The following is a 12,122-nucleotide window of genomic DNA, read 5'->3' as shown; positions in this document are numbered from 1 at the left end:
ACCTGAAAATTGATAGAGATTCTCACCGTGGTTTTCAAACCCTAGTGCTTCCCATGCCTTGCCCACCCTGCCTCAGCATGTTCACTTTTACAAAACTTATGCTCTCTTAAACTTGCTCCCTACTTCCGCCCCTCCCTCAGCAACTGCTTTCCAACCACTAGGGTCCAATCTCCGGCACTGCCTCCCTCAATTATTCCATTCTGTCAATCCCTTCCAGTCTTCAAAAAGTCATTTGAAAACCCTTTAGGTTAGCTGCATTATTGTATGTGTCAGCTTATCTTCACACTTCTTCCCCTCCTGCTTTGCATCCATTGTTTTTTCCTTCTATCATAACCTCTGTACGTTAGAGAGAAGTTCAAAGAATCATAGAAACCCTACAGTGCAGGAGGAGGCCATTTGGCCCATTGAACCTTCACTGGCAACAATCCCACCCAGGCCCTATCCCTGTACCCTCACATATTACCCTGCTAATCCCCCTGACTCTATATGGCAAATTTTGTATGGCCAATCCACCTAACCTGCACATCTCTGGAATATGGGAGAGAACTGGAGAACCTGGAGGAAAACCACGCAGACAGCCACCCAAGGATGGAATTGAACCTGTGTAAGGTAACAGTGCTAACCATTGTGCCACCATGTCGCCACTATTTCAGTTGCAAAATCTTACAAGTACCATTATCATGTAAAAATATCAGTGGTACTGCAAACAGAAAATAGCATTATTAATTTGTTCTGCTGCCCAAGCATCTCTATCAGGCCCATTTGCTGATACAGAAACCCTAGGAATGTGTGATATCGATATTACTGAAATTTGACTTACAGAACCATGTGTTAACTTCATTTCATTTTCAGGGAACGATAACAGGAAGCGAAATAATACAAGATCCATTGTAACAAGTAGATATTGGATCAAGGCTGTGCATGAACACAGCAGACTAAATAAACTGGGAGTACAAAGCATTAAACGGCACAAATAAATGCTTTTATTTGTGACACATTTTTGCCCCAACAAATAGTTCAGAAAATTAAAATCAGACTTGCCTATGTCCAGTTCACTTTAGTTTCCAGCTGCAAGGTAACACCCGTGTGAATGTTACTTTATTATAGAGAAACCAACTGGTTGCTTCAATCATGTAGAATGTGCACACCCACACAAACCTATTACAACTTACTGACAGCTGACTTAATTTTCATAGATACTCTTCATTTCTGAAACCATTTATAAGCTGCTCAGAATTAAAACATTTATAACAAACCATCAATTCGATGAATCGGACAATTTAATGAGAAAAGTTATCAGGATAATCCAAGTTTTGGTGTCGACTGAAGGGTTACAAGACTTTTCACTACTGCTGTGATGCAGACAGTGTCTTGGCAGTCAGCTACAGATCTGCAGAAACCTGTTCAGAAAGCATTCATCACTGTCAGACAGGGACCACCTGCTCTGCTTTGATTGCAATAGCAAGAACGTGGTCAGCACAATAAAAGGACTGACCCAGAAAACCGCCTAGGGACTGCAATTAGTTTCTGCTGTTCAACAGATGAAGCACCAGCTCTTCATCCTCAGCCAAAGACAGACCCGTGTCCAACGGCCTGTCCTCATCAGAGTCAATTTCAGACTTCATTCTCCTCTTCCCCTTCCGAGCTGCTATCATCTCTTCACATTCGTCACTGCTACTGCAGCTGTCATCTCTCTTCCTTTTGAATTTCCCTTCAGCCAGTTTGCTGCATTTGAGATAGAGAAATAAGAAAAAAAAATCAATGGCAGTCTTCAAGCACAGCAATAAATTACCTATAATACAATGCAAATCAATTATTTAATTTGGAAGGTGAATTTTAGCATACTGAAAGGAAGGTAATCTCTGAGTGGCACAAAGGAGGTAACCAATATCAGGACTCTGCTATTGCCACCCCGTGAAGAAACTTAATTAAGCTGCTAATTCATTCTGCCTTCAGCTTATTATAGGCAGACTCACCATTAAATATTACTTTCAATTAATACAGTCCCACATAAATTATGGTGCTAATGCATCCACAAAAACAAAGATTTATTATACCTTCTGCAGCAAATGCACATGCAATCAGGAATCATTGGCAATTAATAAAGTAATTCATGGTGCAAAATAAAGTCAGCCTGTTACAATACATAATGCACAGTGCCAGCTAGCTAGATGACCATAATGTGATGCAGAACAATGCCAATAGCACAAGTTCAATCCTGTATATCAACAACCAATATATCAGCTGTGGTAGTTCAGAGTGGTCTTCCTCACCTACACAGCTGACTGTCTCTCTAATGGGAAGAGATGTCTCAGGTCTTTGTTGCATCATGATCAACCAACTATCCGCCTACTTAGTGCAGAAACAGGTCATATGGTCCAACAGCCCTGCGCCAAAGTTTATGTTTCACATGAGTTTCTTCCCACCCATCTTCAGCTAATTATTTGCATAACCTCCTCTGCTTCTTCAGCTGCTTTATTAACTTCCCTTTCAGTGAATTCAATGCTTGAAGCCCCAATTCCCTCTTGTTCGAGGTTTCAACATTTTTACCACTCGTTGGGTGAATGGTTTTCTCCTCAATTCCCTGTTGGATTCGTTGTGACCACTTTATTTTTATAGTCCCAATTTTTGGTCCTCCTTGCAAGTGGAGACCCTTCCATACATCTGCCCGCTCAAATCCTTTCACAATCCTAAAGACTTCCAAAAGGCCATCCTTCTCTTTTTCTTTATGCCTGTTGAATTTTTCATTGCTCAGGCCTGGCATCATTCAAATAAATCTGTTTTGAACCTTTGTCAGTGTCTCTATATCCTTTGTATAGTCAAAGTTCTCCAAGGGTGATCCAATAGAGATTCAATAGAAGTCAAACATCTCTGCTTTTCAGTGCTATCCCTCAAGAAGTGAACCCAGTGTTTTGCTGACTCTTTATGGTCTTACTAACCAGAACCATTGTTTTTAGTGATTTCTGCATTTGTATTCCTGTTGTCCCACAGCTCATCTGGCCAAAATTGTGCATGTTGTAATTTGCATGCACACATTGCAATGTTACATCAGAGAGCGACACCTCTAAGTGTAATTACTCCATTGTGGGTAGAGCTTGTGTTTGGCAGACTAGTGTGTACCAAGCTACCTATTCTTGCCCATTCTACCCTCTCAAACTAGACAGCAAAACTTAAAGCTACAAGAGAATATGGTCAAAGTGCATAATAAAAATTCAGGTACAGAACTGCCAAGTTTATAGCCGAGGCAAGTTCATACACAAGATCCCAGGGAAGGTAGATGGCAGCCAACAGAGGTAACAAAGATTTGTCCATAACAAAGATTCTATGAAGTCATCACACACAAAGGCACCATTGCTCCTAACTGTAACATTTACACAAAAGACGAACTGAAAAGCACTTACCTGCTTTGAAATTGCCTTCTGCTGCTTATGGTCACACTGCAGGCAACTTCAAAGCAGCTAAGTGCTTTTCAGTTCCTCTTCTGTGTAAACATTGTAGTTAGGTTACTTGAAATGCATCCAACCATGAAGGGAAAGATAAACAAATAGACCTGACTGCATGCTGCCTAAAAACCATTAGGCTGTCAATCAAAGAAGAATTAAAAGGATTAGACTGAAATTGAAGGAAAACATGGCTTTTTAAAGGGTTTGAAAGTATTTCAGCTTTCTATGAAAGCTCAGACACTTGAAATAAATGTTGTGTTAAAACAATGTGGCTGACAGAGCAGCTGTGGAGAAGAGAATCCCCTCACCTCCCCCTAGTGAAAGTAACTGATTTATATCAGTCAGGGGCCTTGAAAGGGGTCTTCACACACTTGCAGCTTCTTGAGAGTCAGGGTAATCCTTTCTGCTGAATGGAGTGATGTTGGGATTTGAAGGCTTGCCAGGTGCCCAGAGAACATGGAGATTAAGGTGACCAGCCCACTTCCAAGTTTTCACAGTCCACAGACCAGAATGAAGTCTTTGATCAGTGAGATGTCTGAAATCACCATGCCACGAGTTATATTCAGGTTTCCCAGAGCTAGAAGGGCAGGTTCTCATTGCAGGGGAAGTACCAAATTCAACCCTTGTCCCAAGTTACCCAACTCCCCAGGGCCCTTGGGGGACCCTCCTTCCATAGCCTGGCAGCAGAGGGCACATGGTTACTGTGCCCCTAGGGTCCAATGCACCAGGCTAGGGTGTCAATGCCAAGCACCTGCATGGGGGGGAGGAAACCACACAACCTATTATTTTAGGTAGTAGGGAAAGATGCCCCTTTTTCCTGATGGGTTGGGAGTGCTCTCATGTCAGCAGTGGTTTGCAATTTCTGTGGTGGGGAAGGGGGAGATCTCTGAACAAGGAGATTGAGGTGCCCTTTGAAAATGGGGAAACACTCCAGCTTCTCACTGGCATGGGCACTTTTTTTTTCTGGACCAAAGTTACTATCACAAGATCTAAGTGTACCATCAGATTACCTCTACACTTTAGAGACTCTCAGATTCATCTGTTCAATGCACGCATTTGCGAAAGGATATATTGGCCTTGGAGGGGGTACAGAGAAGGTTCACCAGGCTGATACCGGAGACGAGGGGGTTAGAATATGAAGAGAGATTGAATAGACTGGGTCTGTACTCGTTGGAGTTTAGACGGCTGAGGGGGGATCTTATAGAGACTTACAAGATAATGAAGGGGATAGATAGGGTAGAGTTAGAGAGATTCTTCCTGCTTAGAAAGGAGAGCAGAACTAGAGGGCACAGCCTCAAAATAAGAGGGGGGGGTGCTGTTTAAAATGGAGTTGAGGAGGAACTTCTTCACTCAAAGGGTGGTGAATCTCTGGAATTTTCTGCCCATTGAAGTGATGGAGGCTACCTCGCTAAATATATTTGAGTCACGGGTAGATAGGTTTCTGACAGACAAGGGAATTAAGGGTCATGGGGAGAAAGCGGGAAAGTGGAACTGACCCACTTCAGATCAGCCATGATCTTATTGAATGGCGGGGCAGGCTCGATGTTCCTCCTCCTGTTCCTATTTCTTATGTTCTTATGACTGTAACTAAAGAAGGGTATGCATTATTCTTTGGAAAGGGAAAGAGTATATTTAAAAAGAAAGGGGGAGGTTATAATATGCTTTGAAATGATTTCCCAGAGAAGTGAAGTGTGTCATGTGATTGTTTCAGTTTCACTTCAGCCTGGAGCACTGCGCAAACACAGCTCTGTATCTCTGCTGCCCTCAAGCTTTTTGTCCATCCACATGTGCCTAGAATTAATAAATGAATCCACAGCATGTTTGCAAAATCCCTTATGAGTGAATAGTGCTTTTACATCAGTATTAATACATGGCAGTATCCATCCATACTGAAATTAATTAACAAATTATATACCCATTCTGCATGTCTGTGCTTCTCTGGCAGTTCTCCTGTATTGACTATATTTAGCAATTTGCTGACTTCTGAAAATCGATGCAAAATGTAATGGACCTTGATACTTGTGTATAAAAACACTATTTTAGTCAGTTTCAGAAGTTAGACTGTCAATTATTGCCAATATCAATGTCACCTAATGCAAGTGTAGTTTTACATACTTACAGAACATGCTTACAGAATCCAATCGCTGTACAAAAATACTGACATCCCATAGAATTAACCACCTGGCAACTTGCTTTGAACTTCTCAGCTTGACAAATATAATTTGTAAAATGTAAACCTTTTTTATTTAAATATACAGAATAAATAATAGCTCAGCAACACTGGTTACACTGACTTCTGAAAGCAGACACACATCAAATCTGTCTCTGTTTTCTCTCTCTTAATTCAATCTTTTCTTTCCCTCTCTATCTTTCTCTTTCTGCACTTGATTGGACTAACTCACCCACCTTCTCAATCATTTTTGCTCTTCTCAGTCCTTAAATCTCTTTAAGGAGATAGATTGTTGGTGATTGCTCTCACTACACAGTTATCACGTTACAGTTAAATACAAGTTATGATGCAAAGCATTTTCAGATGCTTGAGATAATTGACAGCACGGACTCGAGATGCTCTGCTCCAGAATGATTTGGCACATAATTGAGGGGGGGGACATTGAAGAATATTTCAATATATCTTTGAAAATGATATCTTTGTTAACTTGAAAATAAATAAATAAGATAAACAAATAGACCTGACTGCATGCTGTCTAAAAACCATTAGGCTGTCAATCAAAGAAGAATTAAAAGGATTACGCTGAAATTGAAGGGAAACATGGCTTTTTAAAGGGTTTGAAAGTAATTCAGCTTTCTATGAAAGCTCAGACACTTGAAATAAATGCTGCATTAAGACAATGTGGCTGACAGAGCAGCTGTGGAGAAGGGAATCCCCTCACCTCCGAATAAAATAAAATGTATCTTTGAAAATGTATCTTTGTTAACTTCATCTCCAACACCTTAAGCTGTTAATTCTCCTCCCGTGAACCCCAACAGATCCATTGTTCCCATTACCAATGGAGTGACTGAAAATATATCACTACAATCTCTCCAAACTCAATGGCAACTTTCACAATGAACTCACTAAAGTCACACACAGATGTCACCTTTCTAGCTGTAAATGCTTTGCGGCTTTCCGCCCAGAATTGCACACAATATGCCAGATGAGGTCAGGTGCGCGTTTTATAAAGGGTCATCATAACTTCCTTGCATTTGCATTTCATGTTTCTATTTAGAAATAATGTGGTGATGCCAGCATTGGATTCGGGTGGGCACAGTAAGAAGTCTCACAACACTAGGTTAAAATCCAACAGGTTTATTTGGTATCATGAACTTTTGGAGCACTGCTCACCAGGACTCATTTAATAAAGGAGCAGTGCTCGTGGTACCAAATAAACCTGTTGGACTTTAACGTGGTGTTGTGAGACTTCTTACTGCGCTCTATTCATAAAACCCAGGTTCCCAGATGGTTTATTAATGGCTTTCTCAGCTTGCTCTGCTGCCAATGATTTTTTGGCACATACGTCCCCAGGTCTTAGGGCTTAGGGCGTGGATAGCTGTTTGGGATTGTGATGTGGTGGCCATTACGGAGACTTGGATGTCTCAGGGACAGGACTGGGTACTTCAGGTGCCAGGCTTCAGGTGCTTCAGGAAGGACAGGGAGGGTGGCAGAAGGGGTGGTGGCGTGGCACTGTTGATCAGGGATAGTGTCATGGCTACAGAGAAAGAGGATGTCGTGGAGGGATTGTCTACAGAATCTCTGTGGGTGGAAGTTAGGAACAGCAAAGGGTCAAAAACTTTGCTGGGTGTAATCTATAGGCCGCCCAATAGTGACAGGGAAGTTGAAGTGCAAATAGGGAAACAGATTCTGGAGAGATGTTTTAATAACAGAGTTGTCGTGATGGGAGACTTCAATTTCCCAAACATCGACTGGAATATCCCTAGGGTAAGGGGTATAGATGGGGAGGAGTTTGTTAGGTGTGTTCAGGAGGGTTTCCTGACGCAGTATGTGGACAAGCCTACGAGGGGAGAGGCTGTACTTGACCTGGTACTGGCGAATGAACCAGGGCAGGTGACGGATCTTTCGGTAGGAGAGCATCTTGGATATGGTGACCATAATTCTATCTCCTTCACAATTGCGTTGGAACGAGATAGGATCAGGCAGGCTAGGAAGGTGTTTGTCTGGGGTAAGGGGAGATACGAAGAAGTCAGGAAGTTACTTGGACAAATAAACTGGAAGGAGGCGTTCTTAGGGAAAAGTACCGAAGGAAGGTGGCAGATATTCAAGGAATGTGTGTCTGGAGCTCTGAATGACAACGTTCCGATGAGACGAGGGGGTTTTGGTGGGTCGAGGGAACCGTGGTGCACAAAGGATGTGTTGAACCTAGTCAGGAAGAAAAGGAAGGTGTACAAGAGGTTCAGGGAATTAGGAGATGTTAAAGATCTTGAGGAGTATAAGGACTGTAGGAGGGAACTTAAAAGGGAAATTAGGAGAGCCAGAAGGGGTCATGAGAAGACCTTGGCGAGTAAGATTAAGGAGAATCCCAAGGCCTTCTATAAATATGTGAAAGGTAAAAGGATAAGAAGAGAAGGGATAGGACCGATAAAAGGTGAGGGGGGAAAGGTTTGTGTGGAACCAGAAGAAATGGCGGAGGTGCTTAACGAGTACTTCGCCTCAGTATTCACGGTGGAAGCCGATCTGGGAGATTTTGTTATGGATTTGCAGCAGATGGAAAGGACTGAGTACGTGAATATTAAGGAGGAGGATGTGTTGGAACTTTTGAATTCTATCAAGGTAGATAAGTCGCCGGGACCAGATGGGATGTACCCCAGGATACTGTGGGAGGCGAGGGAAGAGATTGCAGAGCCCCTGGCGATGATCTTTGCGTCGTCAATGGAGACGGGAGAGGTTCCAGAGGATTGGAGGATTGCGGATGTAGTTCCTATTTTTAAGAAAGGGAACAGAGATAGCCCGGGAAATTACCGACCGGTGAGTCTGACCTCAGTGGTTGGTAAGCTGATGGAGAGGCTTCTGAGGGACAAGATTTACGAACATTTGGAGAGGTTTGACATGATCAGGAATAGTCAGCATGGATTTGTCAAGGGCAGGTCGTGCCTTACAAGCCTAGTTGAGTTCTTCGATAATGTGACTGAACACATTGACGAAGGAAGTGCCGTGGACGTAGTGTACATGGACTTCAGCAAGGCGTTTGATAAGGTCCCCCATGCAAGACTTCTTGAGAAGGTGAGAGGGCATGGGATCCAAGGGCCTTTGGCCTTGTGGATCCAGAACTGGCTTGCCTGCAGAAGGCAGAGAGTGGTTGTGGATGGGGCTTTTTCTGAATGGAGGTCAGTCACCAGCGGAGTGCCTCAAGGATCTGTTCTGGGACCCTTGTTGTTTGTCATTTTCATAAATGACCTGGATGAGGAAGTGGAGGGATGGGTAAGTAAGTTCGCTGATGACACGAAGGTCGGTGGTGTTGTGGATGATCTGGAAGGATGGCAAAAGTTGCAGCAGGACATAGATAGGATGCAGGACTGGGCGGAGAAGTGGCAGATGGACTTCAACGCGGATAAATGTGTTGTCGTCCATTTTGGCAGAACCAACGGGATGAACGAGTACACTATTAAGGGCAGAAGTCTGAGTAGTGTTGAGGAGCAGAAGGATCTTGGGGTCCGGGTCCACAGGTCTCTTAAATCGGCCTCGCAGGTGGAGGAGGTGGTCAAGAAGGCGTATGGTGTACTGGCCTTCATTAATCGAGGGATTGAGTTTAGGAGTCGGGAGGTAATGCTGGAACTTTATAAGACCCTTGTCAGGCCTCATTTGGAGTATTGTGCGCAGTTCTGGTCGCCTCACTATAGGAAAGATGTAGAAGCTATTGAAAGGGTGCAGAGGAGATTTACAAGGATGTTGCCTGGACTGGGAGGCATGCCTTATGAAGTTAGGTTGAGGGAGCTGGGACTCTTTTCCCTGGAGAGACGAAGGTTGAGAGGCGACCTGATAGAAGTTTACAAAATGTTGAGAGGAATAGATAGGGTGGACTCTCAGAGGCTATTTCCCCGGTTTGAAATGGTCGCTACAAGAGGACACAGATTTAAGGTGCGGGGAGGGAGGTTCAGAAGTGATGTTAGGGGTAAGTTTTTCACTCAGAGGGTGGTGAGTGAATGGAATCGGCTGCCGTCAGTGGTGGTGGAGGCGAACTCGCTGGGGTCTTTTAAAAGACTTCTGGATGAGTATATGGGGTTTAATGAGATTGAGGGTTATAGATAGGTCTGTAGGTTGGTAGGTGATGTGGTCGGCGCAACTTGTGGGCCGAAGGGCCTGTTTGTGCTGTAGTGTTCTATGTTCTATGTTCTATGTCTCTCTGTTCCTGCACTTCCTTTCAGTTTGCAATCCTCATCTTATATTGTCTCTCCTAATTTTTCCTACCAAAATATATCACTTCACACTCTTCCATGTTAAATGTCATCTTTCACATGGCTGCCCATTCACCAGTCTTTGTTATGTTCCCTTGAAGGCCATCACTATCTTCACTGTTCACAATACTTTCACATTTTTTGCTATTTGCAAATTTTGAAATTGTGCCTAAGTCTAGATCAATAATAAATATCAAGGAAAGTAGTGATCTGGCACCAATCCTTGTGAAACCACACAATATACTTCCTCCAGATCAAGAAACAACCATTTAACTACTACTTTATTTCCTGTCACTCGGCTAACTCTGTATTGATGTTGCCGCTGCTTGTTTTATTCCATGAGTTTTAACTCTGCTGGCAAATTATTTGGCACATTGTCAAATGTTTTTTGTTTGAAAGTCCATATACAGCACATCATAAAAGACTAATTCATACTAGTACATTCCTACTAAAAATAAACAAATCACTCAACTGAATTATGTTAACTGCCTCAAATAAGTACTAAATGAATAATAAATAATTACTAAATAAAGTATGAAGGCCTAAAGACACTAGATAGGAAAGACCTGTTCCATAGCTGAGGTCAATTACCAGAGGCACATATTTCAGGTAATCGGGGTGTGTGTGTGTTTGCGCGCGCATTAGGAAAGGCTTATTTCACCCAGAGGTTGGCTGATGCTTGGAAATCACTGCCTGGTTTGGTGATTGAGGCTGAAACCCTCAGCTCATTTTAGAGGTACTTGGATCTGCACCCCAAAGTGCTGAAACTGCAAGGCTATGGACCAGATGCTGGAAGATGGGATTAAAATGAGCAGCTAGCTTCTTAAAAATGTTTTCTTTTTCAACCAGTACAGACATAATGGGTTGACTGGCCCCTTTCTCTGCCATAACTTTCCCATGGAGCCAAGCACAAGAATGTTCAGTGAAGATTTAACAAACCTCAACATAAACTCATTAAGGAAAAACAACAAACATTTTCTCAAGAAAATCTTCTGAAAATTGATTTCTGCAATAACCTTAGTTTCCCAATAACTTTGTACTATCACCATCTCAGCTCCTCATCATTCCTACTCAAATATCCCACCGCTCTCCTGGCTGATCTCCCACCTTTCAAAATCTCCCATGAACCTCATCCCATCCAAAACTTTGATGTCCCTATCCTGACTCACAAAGGTCCTGTTCACCATCAGTTCCAAGCTCACTCACTCTCACTGGCTCCAATGTGGCAGTGCATCAATTTAAAAAGTCTCATCCATGTATTCAGCACTTTCAATGGATTCAACCCTCCTCATCTCTATAACATACACCAGCCTTAAAACCCTCCAAGGTACCTGCTCTCCTCCAATTTAGCCTCGCAATTTTCACCACCCACATGATTGGTGGCTGTACTTTCAGCTGTCTGGGCCTTAAGCAAGTTGTTCTGAGTATGTCAAAAAAACAACGCCCAGAAATTCCTGCACTTTGGAGCACAAAACTGGGAATGTGCTGGCTGAGGGGTTGGAATTTTCATTTGTTTCTGTCCAATGGGAATAGAGCGGAAAACTCTCACACTCATCTCTCTTCAGTCCAGAGTCAGAGGTCAGACCGGCAGGGTGATGTCATCAGCTGCCCATTTCAGCCGTCTTGTTGCCAGCATAAGGCACATTTACAGAACGCAGCTCGATAAACAAAAGCGCAAAGGCCCGACTGATCTGTTGCTGTTAGAGAAACAGCAAAAGGAGACCAGAGGATTTAAAAAATACTTTTCTTTGTGGTTTACCCAAAAGCACAGCAACAAAGTGCCACTCCAATGTTCCGGATCTAAATGATCAAACTCACAAAACCTGAATGTTTCTGTGCTATTGGAGTCTGGTTGGTTGCACAGTCTGTGGAGGGCAGAGGCCAGGGTTTAATATTGGGTGGTAGAGATGGATGAATGCATTGGTTCTCCTTCTCTCTTTCCCTCAGAATTGCTGTTCAAGATGTATAAGAACTGCACACAGGATAAAAGATCCCAAAGGATTCTTTCAAAATAATGCACATCAAATAATGAACAACTCAGTTTTATATAAAAAAAATGTCCTCCTGAAACAGGACAAAATTGCTAGAATATGCATTGACTGACTTTCATTTATTTACCTGGCTTCCTCACTACTAAACTCAAAGGATGTGTTTATCGAGCTGTGGGTAAATAAATTAATCTGAACCATTGTTACTCAGTAAATTTGACAAAACCTCCCAACACAATTACTATGCACGAGGTTGAGGCATGGCTGATTACTGGAATTACAA

The 12,122-nt window shown here is 42.8% G+C and overlaps 1 protein-coding gene across 2 annotated transcripts in view; it reads right to left on the bottom strand.

Annotated features, from left to right (window-relative positions):
- Positions 1 to 960: 960 nt before the first annotated feature.
- Positions 961 to 12,122, bottom strand: part of ddx10 (DEAD (Asp-Glu-Ala-Asp) box polypeptide 10) — a 275,069-nt gene continuing 263,907 nt past the window's right edge. For both annotated transcript variants that reach the window (XM_080197274.1, XM_080197273.1), the window contains one exon: positions 961 to 1,725. In XM_080197274.1, coding sequence (XP_080053400.1) covers positions 1,521 to 1,725 — 205 coding nt within the window. In that variant the 3' untranslated portion in view covers positions 961 to 1,520. The remainder of the gene's footprint in view (positions 1,726 to 12,122) is intronic.

The sequence above is a fragment of the Carcharhinus amblyrhynchos genome, chromosome 10, assembly GCF_965287045.1.
Source record: "Carcharhinus amblyrhynchos chromosome 10, sCarAmb.v2.hapA, whole genome shotgun sequence".
NCBI classification, from domain to species: domain Eukaryota; kingdom Metazoa; phylum Chordata; class Chondrichthyes; order Carcharhiniformes; family Carcharhinidae; genus Carcharhinus; species Carcharhinus amblyrhynchos.
The sequence above is the reverse complement of the archived record's forward strand: the minus strand, read 5'-3'. Positions and strand labels throughout refer to the sequence as shown.